This window comes from Peromyscus leucopus, chromosome 1 (genome assembly GCF_004664715.2).
Source record: "Peromyscus leucopus breed LL Stock chromosome 1, UCI_PerLeu_2.1, whole genome shotgun sequence".
Classification (NCBI taxonomy): domain Eukaryota; kingdom Metazoa; phylum Chordata; class Mammalia; order Rodentia; family Cricetidae; genus Peromyscus; species Peromyscus leucopus.
Genome location: NC_051063.1, coordinates 108,359,837 through 108,375,154, shown reverse-complemented (window position 1 = coordinate 108,375,154; position 15,318 = coordinate 108,359,837). Strand labels below are relative to the sequence as shown.

The window sequence follows — 15,318 nt, the reverse complement described above, 5'->3', positions numbered from 1 at the left end:
CACATAGAAGCAGGCCGCTATTCCAAAGGGCCTCTGGACCGGGCATGTTTGGCAGTAGGTGAGTGGTCGCTGAAGAGTGACCTGACACTTGGGTATAGTGAGTAGGAGGAGAGTGTTCAGAAGACTGCCCTGATAACCTGGGGTGTGGAGTAAAAAGAAAAGAGAAAGCCAGATTGCAGGCTTGTGCTCGCTCTCTGTCTCTGTCTGTCTGTCTGTCTGTCTGTCCATGTGTGTGTGTGTGTGTGTGTGTGTGTGTGTGTGTGTGTGTGTGTGTATGTGTGTGTGTGTCTCCTTTTCTCTCTCTCTCTCTTTCCTAGCTGCTGTCATCTAAATTGTTTTACTCACTCCCACCCTCCCCATTTTGATGGAATGATTCCTAAAACCGTGAGCCACGATAAACAATTTCTCCGCTTATAAAGGTGTTCAAAGTAAAAACAAACAAACAAATATACCAGTGATCCTTGAGAACAAGAAGCAGGCTTCGGGGTTTCCTGACAGCATTAGCTTGATGAATGAATGATTAGAGAATAAGGACTTGATACTAGACAGGCTAATCCTGTGAGTGCTTCTGGCCATGTGCTGAGTTTGGAATGATAGTAGGCCTTTGGTAAATGATCAAAACCCAAACTGTCTCTTATTGGGATTTACTGGGCTGTACATATCTTCTAGGCAGTCTGGATTCTGTACCTATGAGATTAAAGGTAAAAAGGGTGGCATAGGCAGTTGTACAGGAGACCCCCTATGTGAAAGGGGAGTAGAATAACCCAAGTTCAATACTAGTCTGACACCGAGCTTCAAAAAGTTGGGCAAGTTCTCTGGGCCTGCATGTTTTTCCCATGTATAAAATAGGGAGGGGGGGGGTGAGCACTGTGCTTTACTTCTTACATGTGATAAATGCACCCACATGTCCTACATAAGGAACGACAACCCTTTACTCATGGGGATCAAGTACACACAGCTGTGGAAACGCTATAAAAACACTACGTTCTGCACTCGGCAGAGTTAGGTATGGCGACCCCAAGACGGGGCACTGGTGAGCGTATGATGTCCTGGGCTTCTCTCAGTTGCCAGTGGTAAAAGCACACTCAGGTGACCTCAAAAAGAAGCCAGCTTGGCAGTAGACTCATTTCCCAAAGCACTGTGGGCTGGGGCTGAGGGCAACGAAGAGCCTCTAGGAACTGGGCATCTTGAGAACTCCTTTCTTTCTGTCTTCGAAGGCCTTGCTTGCCCCCAGTCCTGGCTTCTCTCAGCTAACAGCCTGGCATCCTGGCTTCCTCTGACTGGGTTCCTCCTTAGCCAGAGTGGCCTTTCCAGATCCTCTCTTTCCTTTTTTCTTCTTCTTCTTCTTCTTCTTCTTCTTCTTCTTCTTCTTCTTCTTCTTCTTCTTCTTCTTCTTCTTCTTCTTCTTCTTCTTCTTTACTTTTCTGTTTCTTTGTTTATTTCTTAAGACAGGGTATCATGTAGCCCTCAAATTCACTGTGTACCCAAGGATGACTTGAAGCTTCTGACCCTCCTGCCTCACCTCCTAAATACTGGGATTGGTTCCTTGCTTTATTTAGACTTTTGCTCGCACCACCAAATACCACATTCCCAATCTTTAAAGTGTATTTTCAGGTTTAAATGACACAGAATACTTGCACAAAAGGGGAATGTGGTGGTGTCTCTATGCATTTACACAATTAGTACATCTCTCACTCCAAACATTTATGATTTCTTTGACAAATGTTGAGTGCAGTCCAAGTCCTTTCTACTAGATGTTTGGAAGTATACAATTAATTGTTGTCAACCCCAGTTACCTACCTGGTGCTAGCAAATGTTGGCATTATTCATCCTTTCTAGTTGATCTCTTGTAGTTATGAAATATGAAAAAGCAAGACCCTGATCAGTCCAAAACAGTAGAGTGAGACCCAGACTGGGGTTCAGCTTGTGAATGGGCTCTCCCTGCAGGAGATGCATGGCCTAGTCCAGACAACTATAGACAGAGGAAGGGTGATGTCGTGCAGCCTGCCTGAGCCTATTGCTTTGGAAGAAACTTGAATGGAGTATTGGTTGCCAGAAGCACCTGTGGGTAAAAGATCCCAGGAAGGAAAGGTCCCTCTGAGCACTGACCCCTCAGCCCTCCTCTGCATCCCTGGTATTGAGTGACACAGCCCTTATCAATCTCGTCACCAATTGGCCTGCATCTCAGGGCCTCTTCAGCACCTGCTCTCAGTCAAAGCAGGACAGTACACACGTCCTTTTCTCTGGAAAGGTTGTGCAACCAGAGTGAGCAGTCTGCCTGTGACACCCGAGAAAACCACTGCCAACAGACCCAGGAACAGAGGCCAGACTCAGCCAGTGGCGTTCAGTGAGTCCAGTGGTCCAGTAGATGGTAGAGTCTGCCCTGAAATGAGCAAACTTCTTCTCCACCCACAAACCACAAACGTCAAGGTGATTTTCTCAAGCTTTTCATTGACTTGCATAGTTTCCATAGAGCCAGCTGAGTTTGACTCACTGGGTTTTGGATGTTAGACTTGACAAATCGCCTTGGCCATCATCTTCACTAGAATACCTCCAAAGCCAGAGCAGTTCCCCCACAAATACTTGCTGAGTAAATTAAATAGACATTGGAAATTAAAAGATAGGGCCTGAGACAGGAAGAGACTGGGCCAGGGTCACTTAAAACTCTGGTGGCAGGAGCAGGAAGAGAGCCCAAGTTTCTTGGTATATCAAGCATGTTCCTTTATACAATGGTTCATACCTTAACTTTCAGGCTTTATACTTAACTGTCCATCCAAGGTATCCCCACCAGTCATTAGTGTATCCCCTGCTTGAATGTATCTAGAGACTGAAAATGTGTGACCTTGTTCTAGCTACTTTCTATTGCTATGATAAACACCATGACCAAAAGCAACTTGGGGAGGAATGGGTTTATTGGGCTTACAGGTAACAGTCCATCATCAGCGGGGAGCCAAGGCAGGAACTCAAGACATAAACTTGGAGGCAAGAACTGAGTCAGAGACCATGGAGGAACATTGCTTACTGCCTTGCTCTCCATGGCTTTCTCAGTTTTCTTTCTAATACAGTCCAGGACCATCTGCCCAGGGGTGCTACCACCCATAGGGAATTGGGCCCTCTCACATCAACCGTTAATCAAGAAAATGTCCCACAGACATGCCCACAGGCCAGTGTGATGGAGGCAATTCTTCAGTTGAGGTGTCATCTTCCCAGGTGGCTCCGGTTTGTGTCAAGTTGACAAAAAACTAACCAGCATGGGCCGTGCACCATTCATTCAGTCCTTTGGCTAGCAAACATTCAGCAAACCCCTGCTTTGTATCGAGGGTGATACCATTTGCTGTAGATTGAAAGGGTGTGTACACATTCTGTCTTCATTCCTCAGTATTTGGACAGACATTTGCACATAAGCAGAACACAACCCATCCAGGAAGTAGGGCTCTGCATACATACATACATACATACATACATACATACATACATACATACATACAAAGCCAGTTTCCCAGACTATAGATAGTCCTTATTCATTGGATAGGTCAGCCTATCAGGGCCACAGAGCAAAATCTCCTTCTCATTTCATGTAATATATGTATTTTAAAGGAAGGTCATACTGCCTGAGATCAATTCTCAATCCCTTCAAGAATTCCTTCTTTGAAATGTGGCTTCGGCTTCCCTTATCTTTCCTCCTGTTCCTTGGTGAGCATGCCCTGGCTTATCTTATCAGTCTCTTCAATGTGGCTGCCAGATGTGAACTTCTGAACTCTTAATATGATCTGAGAATGCAGTGAAGTCCAGCTGTGAGCTTCCTGTCACTGCCTTCATTCTAAGCAGCGTACAGAAGAACAGAGGCAGGGAAAGGACTTTTCTTCAATGCCCCCCTGTCCTCTCCAGCCTGACCGCTGTGCCATGCCTTACTCTCTGACCTTCCTCCGCTTCCACATCAGGTCCCTGCCTAGTTACCAACACGGCAAGTGTCGTTGACCATTTTGGTTTGAGTTTAACCCTCATCAGGCTCTTTGGGAAACCAGACATGGCATCTGTTTTTAAGGAACTCATCATCTTACTGGTGGAATTTGACTTCACCCAAAGAAATAATGAAGGAAGAGCCAAGACATATAAAGTTGAGGGAAGACATTTTTCCTAGACCCCTCCTCTGAGCGTCTCTGTCATGGTTTGGGAGACTTCTGGGTTTGACTGAAAACAGGTCTCCCAGCTCAAATGCCAGCGTAGGGCTGGCATCAAGCCCAGGCTGTCAGGGGTTCTGTCAAGTTTTTGTCATTGTGTTGACCTAGACGGCTGCAGACAGAAGACCTTTGGATTCAATCATCTGCAAAGAAAGCTGGGGTGCCTACTGGGACTGACACCTCACAGGCCACAGGACAGCTCTCCAGCACCTGGCGCCTGCCCAGTGCCAATCTGGAAAAAAAACACGGGAGAAAAGTGCTTTTAGGTGTTGGCATGAGTGTGCTGGAGTTGGGATTTGAGAGAGACAACAGGTTTAATTTGCTTTGACAATGCTTTCCCCAGGAGAAAATTTACCCCAACACCCTGCCCCCTGCACACTAGGAACATGGATTGTTTGCTTTCTCGTTTTTTACCATGAGGAGTTTCTCTGTGTTTTGCATGTGTGTGTGTTTACCCTCCAATAACCCACATCTCCTTATTTGGATTCATTAGACCAAATGAGGGTTTTGTTTTAGTTCACAAATGGAAGACATGTGTGAATTTTCCTTAAAGCCTAAAGACCAACTCAGCCAGGTCCTGAGCCAGCTACTTTACTTGTACAATATGACCCTGTTTATCCTCTACGATAACTCTCCAAAGTAGGCACTCTTATGTTACTAACCCCACTTCACAAAGGAAGATGGAGAGGTATCATAGGAGACAACCTGGTTCCAGAGTCCGTCCGTTGTTTGGCTTAGGCCATACATCACTTCCCAGGCCGTGATTCACTTACCAGCTTTACCTTCTTAGCTGTGTGAACTTGAACAACTAACTTCAGCTCTCAGTCTCCATTTAAACTGCAAACTGATTGGCCTTGATAACTATTTTTTCAATTATTGTAAGGACTGAGTTAGACTGTATGACTGTGTGTTTATAGGTTCATTGAACAGGATGAAATGTAAGGACTGAGTTCAACTATATGACTGTGTTTATAGGTTCATTGGACAGGTTGAATTGCCCCCTCAGATGCTCCTCTCAACCAGGACCTAAGGTGGAATTAAATACTAAGATTGCCATCTCTTCTGTTTTGTTTCTCCTTTTGGTTGCTCATCATAAACTGAGCTCAGTCTTGTCAGAAGCAGACGGGATGGAACAGATGTAACATGAAGTGTAAATTTCACTAGCTAAAGTCAAGGCCATGTCTTGAAGTCCACGTTCAATCTTGTCTACAGCATTAGCTGTCATCATCCTACAGAGCAGCCAGGAGTAGGCACCGGAAGGTTGGACCACTGCTTAGGTAATAAACAGGTCTTAGTTCCTCAGCCAAGTTCTCAACAAGTCTCAAGACACCTATCTTTACAGCTTAGGGAGAGACACAGAATGGAAAGAAAATGGGGGTAGTGAGCCCAGGCTCAGACACATCACAGGGGAACAGAGGGATGAGGATGCTGAAAGAACCCCCCTTGTCTTTGGTGAAGGGTCCAACACCATTCTCTGAGGGCCATAGGGTTCTGGCTGCTCAAACCAGAACCACAAGCAAATGTGTCCATTATGGCCATCCCTGGTGTGAGCTGGTAGAGAAGATGCCCCCTTCCCTTTCATTATCATGGCCCTGGGAAAAGGAGGCTCCTGAGCCCCTCCCATTCTCCTCCTCTAGTCTATAGTTTCCTTGGTGATGCCTTAGAAAGATGGGCTTTGAGATTTCAAAACAGAAACATAGAAGGAGCAAATGCAGGCAGGACTTCCCACGTATCTGCCTTCAAAGGACTTCAGTGTCATATGGGACCGTATGACTATGTTGAGGATTTGATTCCAATAAGAAGTTATCAGTAAACAGAACGGAACCTGCAGTGGAACACCTGCATCATGAATCCCTCCCTCCCAAAACCTCCTTGTGCTGGAGGTTGGAGGTACCTTTGTCCGTTTTCCCTCTGAAGATGCCCCTTTGTATCTGCAGCAATATTGTGCTCAGCATCCACAAGACATTTCCACTCTCAACCCTTGTCCAGAGAAAGAGCAAAGAAACTTTTAAGCTTTACATTCCAAGATTGATGGAAGAGAAAACAAATGCCTGAAGATCTCCTACCAAGGCCCACTGCTCTGATAGGAAACAAAAAATTGAGGCGAAAAGGCCTGCATTGTTCAGCATGCTATACACTCAATTGTGAAAACCGGGTCCTCACAGGACTCTTAATTCCAATTCAAGCAGATCTGAAGGTACACTTTCTGCTAAACAAAAGCATCTGGAGTGTGAGCCTAAGCAGTGCAGAAGAAATGCAGGACAGACTCACCACACACTGATGGGGAACATAAAACGGGTTTGCGTAGTAAAATTCACACTTCTCGGGAGTCTGTGATGGTCACGTCTCCCCCAGACTTTAGCACAGAGATATACTAGGTCCATAGGTGGAGACTCAGTATTCATGGGATCTTAACCTTTCTTTTTCTCTCTGCATTTTTTAAAAAATGTGTGTGAGTGTTTTGCCTGCATGTATGTATGGGCACCATATGCATGCAGTGCCCACAGAAGCCGGAAGAGGGCATCCGATCCCCTAGAACTGGAGTTACAGATGATTGTAAGCCACTATGTGGTTGCTGGGTACTGAACTAGGGTCTTCTGCAAGAGCATCAAGTTCGTTTCACTGCTGAGCTATCTCTCCAGCATCTTAAGTAGACCCCAGGTTGCTGAAATTCCTCTGTGTGGAAGAAAAATCTAAACACATAAACATTTTATCAAAAGCAAATATTCTCCAAATGGCTCCCTTCCGTTTCACGGTGCCCTCTTCAAATTGTTCCATGTCTCTTAGAATGTACACTTTGCCCAACACTAACAGACCAGGACAAATTTTTAAGCATCCAGGCTTCCTTCCATTCTGTCAGATTTAGTAACTGACACTATACTGAGTCCCAGAAAAATAAGCTTTCCTCACTCAATTACTGCAAACGGTTTTTGGCAGGTAATAAACAGGTTTATGTCTTGCAGACTTCATAAAATCAGAATCTACAAAATATAGGCTAGTCACCTGCAAGCGGGTCCTGTTGATATGCAGCCAGTGGTTAATGTGAGTTTGTTGCGAGGTATAGCCCATGCCTTTGACTTGAGAAGGACTGAACTACAGCATTTTCGATCTGGAAGACCCCCTAGTGAATTTCTTCAGCGAGAACATCAGAAGTATACCAGGAGCCTTGTGTGGCTTAGATTCCAGGGTAAATACCCAGATGAATAAAGTCAGTTTCTAAACTCAAAGGTTCCTAGTCAACAAAGTTGACCATATGGTGTATCCATGGTGATGGGAACTTGGCCTGCTGAAGCTGCCAAGAAGGCTTCTCAGAGGTTGTGGCATTAGAATTAGCTCTGGAAGAGGAACAGAAGTGGAGACAGGGACATATGGGAGGGCTGAGCACAGTGATGAGGAGACAGGTAGGGGAAGACCCAAGGACGTGGCCCCCAGCCATTCCAGAGCATAAGGAGATGCAGAACCAGGCCCTCCGCCTCCCTGTGCCGGGCCACTGCACCGGGCCGGGGAGCTGCCCCCCCCTCCACCCCCATGACACAGTTAGCAGTAGCTTAAAGGAAGACTCACCTGACCTTGAACTTCACTCAAACTCTTGGGTTTTAAAACAACATTCAGAATGGTATTTCTTGAGTGATTTTTATTTAGAAATGTATTTAGGAAGACAGTACTGATTTAAATACCCAAGAACATGGACTCTTTCGGGAAAAGCCTGTGGAAAATAGAAAAATGCTCAGACCCTGGCCCACAAGCCTCTCTTTCACAACCCAGACAGACCGCTTAGCCCTGAAGTGAGGCCACATGTGAGAAGTGCCTCTTGCTCCCACTTCTGTATTCGCAAGTTCTGAAGGTGCTAGAATGTTCTCCCCTTCCCTTGGCTCCTTTGCTGCCTTCACTGGCGGCCTTGCCCCAATCCCCTGGCTTCTGCTGTAGGATGAGCAAGGCCAGAAGAGGGCATCAGATCCTCTGGAGCTGGAGTTACAGTGAGCTTGTGAGTGCCGGGAATCAAACACTGGTCCTCTGCAACACCAGTGCACACTCTCAACCATGGAGCCATCTCTTCAGCCCTCAGTCTTGGATTCTTGATGGATCCTTGTGAGCTAAGAAGAACTGAATCCTTAATCCTGCCTGCCCTACCAGCCTGCTCCTCTCCTTTCATTCTTTCTCCACCAGCTCAGTCTGTGGGCCGATGCCCTGCCTCTGAGTCTCAGTTTCCCTTCCATTAAGTGAGTACATAGAACTTAATGGTCTCTTAGAGTCCTTCAACCCCTGAAAGTTCTAGAATTCTCTGCCCTTCCCTGGTTCCTCTGCTGCCTTGGTGCTTACTTCAGACCCCTGGCTTCTGCTGTGGAATGAGTTTCTGTAGGGCCTAAAGAGTGTGGCATCATGGGCAGAGTATAAGCTTGAAGTCCTAAAGCATGTACTCAAATCCTGCCTCTGTGACTATTCTGTGTGTCCTTCAGCAAATTGCTTCATCTCTCTTGGTTGTTTTTTTCTTTCTTATGAAGTAGAAACTCTGTGAGTGTGTATAAATGTGTGTGTGTGTGTGTGTGTGTGTGTGTGTGTGTGTGTGTGTGTGTGTGCCAAATTTGGTAACAGTGACGTAAGACAGATTTGTGGGACTACGTGGCCCGAGCAGATGTTCTGAGCACAGTTGTGTCTGCTTTGTCCTGCACCCAGCATTAATGACAAGTGACTATTCCCGATGGACCATTTTTGTAGATATTCTGTTTACTAATTAGAGCAACAAACTGCTTAATATTTTATCAAAGTCTTTCTGAAAAAAAAAAATGTGCTTCCTCGACATATCACACAAAGTATTTGTCAGAGGTCCTAAGGAGAGTCAGCGGAAGAAACAGTCCACTCAGAAGCGAGCCGGGTGGCCGAGTGAGAGGAGGAGGGAAAGGTCTATGCCTTTCGACAGAGCATTGATTTCTCATGCAGCCAGTGGAGGGTTTTAGTACCAGAATAACAGCATCAAGTTCACATCACAGGGATCCATCGGGCTATATCAGGTGAAGACACTGAAGAACAGAGAATGTTAAAAGGAACTGGGCAGTAGTGGTGCACGCCTTTAATCCCAGCATTCAGGAGGCAGAGACAGGCAGATCTCTGTGAGTTTGAGGCCAGCCTGGTCTACAGAGCGAGATCCAGGACAGGCACCAGAGCTACACAGAGAAACCCTGTCTCAAAGAGAGAGAGACAGAGACAGAGACAGAGACAGAGAATGTTAAAAGGCCACCCACAGGCTGCCATAGCAGTCCCAGCTAGAGACAGCAGGTGATGGCGAGGGCGCAGAGGGGTATTTGGATATATGGGAAGTGAAAGAGAAGGCAGGAGAAGACACGCTTGTGCATGCATGGAATAGAACTAAAGATAACCACTGTTCATAAACCGTACTTCCTCCAACAATGTTTAACTGCAGTGCTAACCTATTTATAAAGATACATAAATGATTTATAAAATTGTGGCACAGGGCTGGGGATGTGACTTAGTGGGCAGAGTGCAGGCCTACCATGCACAGCGCTCTGGGTTCCATCCTCAGCACTGCATAAAACAGGGTGTGGTTGTGCACACCTGTAATCCCAAGGTGGAGATAGGAGGATCCAAAGTTCAAGGTTATCCTCCACTACATAGCAAGTTCGAGGTCAGCCTGGACTACTTGAGTCCCTGTCTCAGAAAAGTGTGTGTGTGTGTGTGTGTGTGTGTGTGTGTGTGTGTGTGTGTGTGTGCGCACCTGTGTTCAGGTGGGTCTTGGCACACAGGAGTCTGGAGCTGGGCTCTGCAGCATGAAGCCGTCTCCTCTCTCACCTCTCCCTCTCTTCCCTTCTAGAATCAGTGGATAACTGCCCCAGCAACTGCTACGGTAATGGTGACTGCATCTCAGGGACCTGCCACTGCTTCCTGGGTTTCCTGGGCCCTGACTGTGGCCGAGGTGAGCACTTGCATGGGCCTAGCAGTAACCGCTTCCCAGACACTATGAGTATCTGGGGTGTGCTTTTCGGAGGGAGCTTCAGACTCAAGCTGACTCCTGGGGTGCCTTGGAAGGACTGCCAAGAGCCATTCCTCAGTAGTCTGTGGAAGGGAGCTGGCAGGTTGAGCCGCACCCCGTCAGCCACTGGTATCCAGCTGTGGACAACACTCGGGATAGGCCAGGACAGGAAGCGCTGCGTTCCTTGCTGGAACAGTGAGAGTGTGTGTGTGTGTGGGGGGGGGGGGGTCCTTTGAAAAATTGATTGTGTCTTCAGAGGGACCATCAGCCCTTGTCAAGCACCTTTGATGTCCCTTCTCTCTGGCCTGTGGGTGGGAAGCACATGGAAGCCGCTCCACTTTTGTACAGCACAGGCAGAACCTCATCTAAGACGCCCGCAGAGGGGTCTGGACATCTGGCCTCTCCTCTCATGCAGACCCTAATGCTACCTTCAGGGTATACACTGCTAAAGACAACAACTTTTGAGACAGTCTCGAGGCTACCTGAGACCCACTGTGTGCTTTTGGCCTTCATTTTTGTCCCAGGAACGTGAACAGGGAAATTTCCAGAGATCTGTGGTCCTGAGAACTTGGTGTTCTCCACAGGAAAACCAAAACGGCCTCTTGTCTCGGTTTCTCCATCTCTCTACCCAGAAGCCACTGGCTTCATGTCCACTTAGGAACTCTGTGCTGTGCTGGAAGCTAGACTTAGCCCACTCGCCAGGCCTGGAGCTCCCAGGCTGTTCTGTGAGAGTAAACCAACTATTAGAAAGCAACATTGGGATCCCTGAAATAGAGGCGGCAAGTTAAGGGTGGGTATCTCAGTCAGGCAGGAAGAAGGTCCACTCAGAAAGGTATAGAGAAGAGATGGGGTTGAACCTGACTCTGAGGCTTGTGGAGTTCAAGAATGGAAAGCAGGGATGATTTCCCAGGCCAAGGCTATAGCAGCCTAGAAATCCTATCCAGGGTATAGCTCTGGGGACTCCGCTAAATAGACTTGCATAGAGACAGCCACGCTGGCAGCCTGGGAAGCGTGGCGACTGCCTGCTGTGTGCTCTCAGAAAGGAAAGAAGCCAGGTGGGGCACAGTGAAGGTGTGCAGAGGGAGCTGAGTCATTCCTTCTAAGGAGAATTACCATCTCTCTCCATACACACTTCAAGTTAAGAGTCGCGTATATAACAGCCTTATTGTATCCCAGGTACGGGCGAGTACTTACACCACAATGCAGTATAATTTATCCTTATATAGTGTCCTTCCTAGAGATGATCACAAAACCTTTATGCTAAGAGGCAGAGTGGAAACCTTCTCTAAAGAGTTAAGTTGGGCTCTGCTCTTCTCTTGAGGGGCTGGGATGTAAGGGACTGGAATGGGGGCCTGAAAGATAAGGGAAGCGGAGACATGCCAGGGTTAGTGATGTTGCAGTGGCGGGTTTGGGGGTGGGGTGACAACAGAGAGCTAACAGGAGAGTGCTGGAAGGGTGATGCAGGCAGCCAGGAGCCCCAGATACTGTCTTTTCCAGTGGTAATAAGGAACAGATGCCAGCCTCCTGTCTAAAGCTCCTGGCAGCCAGGGCGCTCCATCTGAATCTGCGGAGGCTAGAGGAAGCGGTAGTACCTCTGAAGGCTGCTGGCCTTGCATCGCGCACCTTCCCTTCCAATTCCAGAGGTGTTTCAGCTGGGATGAAGGAACACAAGGGAAGTGGATGATGGGCACACACAGGCGTTTCCGACCAAGCAGTTGAGGCTAGCAGCCAAGCTGAAGGGGAGGGGGAACGGAGACCCAGGGCAAGGTGCTGGGTAGTGATTCACCCTGGCTCCCGGTGCTGTCTCTTCAGCTTCCTGTCCTGTGCTGTGCAGTGGGAATGGCCAGTACATGAAGGGCAGGTGCCTATGCCACAGCGGCTGGAAGGGGGCCGAGTGTGACGTGCCCACCAACCAATGCATCGACGTGGCCTGCAGCAGCCACGGCACCTGCATCATGGGCACCTGCATCTGCAACCCTGGCTACAAGGGCGAGAGCTGTGAGGAAGGTAAGACTCACACAGGCTTGCCTCTAAGGTGGAGGCCAGCATACAGCATGGGATAGCTTTTCATGTTTGGAAGTCAGATATACCTCTGAGTCCCGGTTCAGTCATCTCTTCTTCCATAAAGCACAGCTACCTTCCTCAGGGGGCCCCTGTGAGGACTGAATTAAATAGCCCATATCAAGCACTTAGCTCAGTGGCTGACACCTAGTAATGCTCCATAAATGTGGCTGTTATGTTAGTAGCATTATTCTGGGGATGACCAAGTTTCACCCTCTTGACTTCATCCGGAGTTTGGAAATGGATGGACTTTGCCATTTGTCAATGTAGGCACTTACCGTGATCACCTCCTGTTTCCTACCACCCAGTGCCCTGGCTCCTTCCCTAGTGGGAGGGAGAGGTTCCTAAGAAGGCTAGTCTTCTAAGCCCATTTAGTATTTAATGGAAAGCCTTCATTTACAGCACCATTCTTAAAAGAGAGAACGTTAACAGGCCTAAAGCAGGAAGCCAGGCGGGATGGATGTCTGAAAGGCATTGCCTGTCTCAGTTACACATAGCCCTCCAGTGAGCCAGTGAGGCCTGAGGTAGACCCCCGTAGCTTTGGGGATGATAGGAGCTATTGAGAGAGGAGAACAGCCTCCAGAACACAGGAACCTGGTTTTCCTTACCCGGAGCTTGAAGATCTTCCGCTCTCCCTTTCTTCCGATCATGTGAGGTAGAGACCCTGCCCAGGAGAGACTCCCACTAGAACTAGGCTGTCCTACCTGAGCCCTGCCCATGTCCTGTTCCCCCAGGCAGAAGGACACTGGACAGTGCCCCAGAGCTGTGGGATATTTTTTCAAAGAGAAAAAAAATAATAATGTTTGGAACTTTGATTTATGTTATCTATTTGAAATGAAGTGTTTTTCTTCCTGGTCTACTTTCTGAAGAGGGCCATCTGGGACTGATTTCTTTTATTATTTCTTTTTCTCTGCTACAAAACGTGCTTGCGCAGCCTCGTGTTTATAATAACGGTTTTTGGGGGTTCTACCTCCTCCTCCCTCCTCCTTGCCCTCCTCCCTGGGCTCTGTTGCTAACAGGTTCCCCCTGTTTATAAAACATCAGCTAACAAGCCTGCTCTTTTCTCCCTCTTCCTTCTTCTGAAGTTTATGGCCCCATATTTTTTAAAGCTTGAAAGGAGCCAAGGGTGGGATGCTTGAAGGGGATGAGGGGAGGGGCAGGAGAGTGCAAACTTAGATCTTTTGCAGTGAAAAGTGAGACGCTGCCTTCTAGGTCCTGAAGGGCATCTAATGGCTTGTGTGGTCACTGAGGCATGGAACGTTTTGGGGGAAAAGCCTGCGCTTGCAGCCTGGCCATGTGGGCATCATCATTCATTAATGGGCTAAGCTTCTGCCAGGAATCTTGGCTCTGAGAAAGAGGAAAAGGGGCCTGTCTGGCATGCCTTCTAGAAAGAATCTAAACCAAGTTAGCCCACCTCCCAGACACCTCCTCCCTCCCAGGCATGCTGGTTCCTCCTGCATTACGCACAGCTCCCAGGAGATAACCCACGTTCACGAGCCTGTCTCAGTGTGAGGGAAGAAGACAGCTTTATCTTTTCTTGGAGCTCCTGTCACCCAGAGGCCCCAAAGGGGGCAGATCCAGGCCACTCAAAGCCTCTTTGGCAGAGTATCGCTGTAGCATAGCTAACAGCCCTCAGTTGAGGATTGGGGCTCAAGGCCAATGCCATTCAGTGAGTTCATCAAGTCTAGCTGGAGTGCCAGGAACTCTACCTTGTCCCTGCCATTTGGAACTCTGTGAGGCCCCCCCCCCATGCTTCCAAGATACCTAGAGACTTGAAGACCAACTGTCTTAAAAGGAGGTGACCCCTCACCAGCTCCTTCTGGTCTTTATTCTACTGAGACTGTGGAATTTTTTTTTTTCTGGTTCCTGGGTCCCTCTGTGGAAAGACAGGTCTATAACGTCAAGTACATTTCACTAAAATTGATACCTTCCCAGCCTGCCTGCTAACATTGAATATTTACAGGATCCACACTGAGGGCACCCTGGGGTCCTCAGAGGCAGGGTCAACGGAAAGCAGGGCCAGGCACTCACAAGATGGGGAAATACCTTCACAGGTCTCTGGGTAGGAACCGCTGAGTCGTTTCCTGTCAAGCTGGAAAGCTCTCTGGACCAAGGGAATTACCATAGTAGCCTAATGGGCTGGAATAATCCTTCCGAGGTTCTGGGATCTGAGGCCCGTCATGAGAATTTATCACTGTTTCTGTCTTTATTATTTTTAATTACCCGAACTTCAGCAGGTCATGCTTTAGCCGTTACTAAATGGTGTCTGGAGACCATGAGAGAAGAGTCATTTGCCTTCATTGGGCTTTATTAATTCCCCACATTGTCCTGTTTCTTTCCCTGTTTTGATTTGGTTTCTATTTTTAAAGCACTTCATGTGTTTATGCAAGCATATATGCACAAATGTATTTTTGAACCAGTCTGATCACAAGAGAAAATAGCAAGTGATCTAGACAGGAGAGAGAGACTGAAATGTAAATTCCTTCTGTAGTGGAAAAATTACAGAACAGAAATAACAGGTTAAGTAGAGCTACGTAAAATGCCTAATACCAAAAGGTATCACAGATGAGCATCTAAATGAATGACGGTTTTTACTATTGTCACTACTCCGATTTTAACGCCAGTTGCTCCTGGCCCCCGGCCTTCTCACTCTCCATTGAGATTATCAAGTCAAACTCCTTTTAAAACTGAGATGACTGAAGAGTTTTCTCTGAAGACTAGCTTTCAAAACAAATGTCCCAGAATGCTCTCCTTTGAAAAGTCTCCACCCCTTTGTGCCTGTGACTCTTTTATACCCAGACCAGGTTTCCCTGTCTTTAGCATAAGAGTCAAATATTCTGGATTATAAATGAAATCAGTGCATTTAAATGTCTGAATTATAGATGAGCCCATAGTTTGCACAAGCCTCACTACTCAAAGTCCTGAGAGGATGGAAAGATAACCCTCTGTGACATTATAGTCCACATAGTCTCTCAGGTCCTCATTGTCACTTGGTCCTTATAGCAACCTGATAGGTAGGAATTGTTGGCCATGTCTGTTTTACAGTTAGAAAGTTCAGAGCTTCCATTCAAGGAGGGATCCTGTCTTAGT

The 15,318-nt window shown here is 47.4% G+C and overlaps 1 protein-coding gene across 1 annotated transcript in view; it reads left to right on the top strand.

Moving 5' to 3' along the window:
- Tenm4 (teneurin transmembrane protein 4) overlaps positions 1 to 15,318 on the top strand; it is a 2,730,446-nt gene that overhangs the window by 2,580,287 nt on the left and 134,841 nt on the right. The window contains 2 exon segments of the mRNA XM_037206447.1: positions 10,009 to 10,110; positions 11,980 to 12,174. Of these exon segments, the coding sequence (XP_037062342.1) occupies positions 10,009 to 10,110; positions 11,980 to 12,174 (297 nt within the window).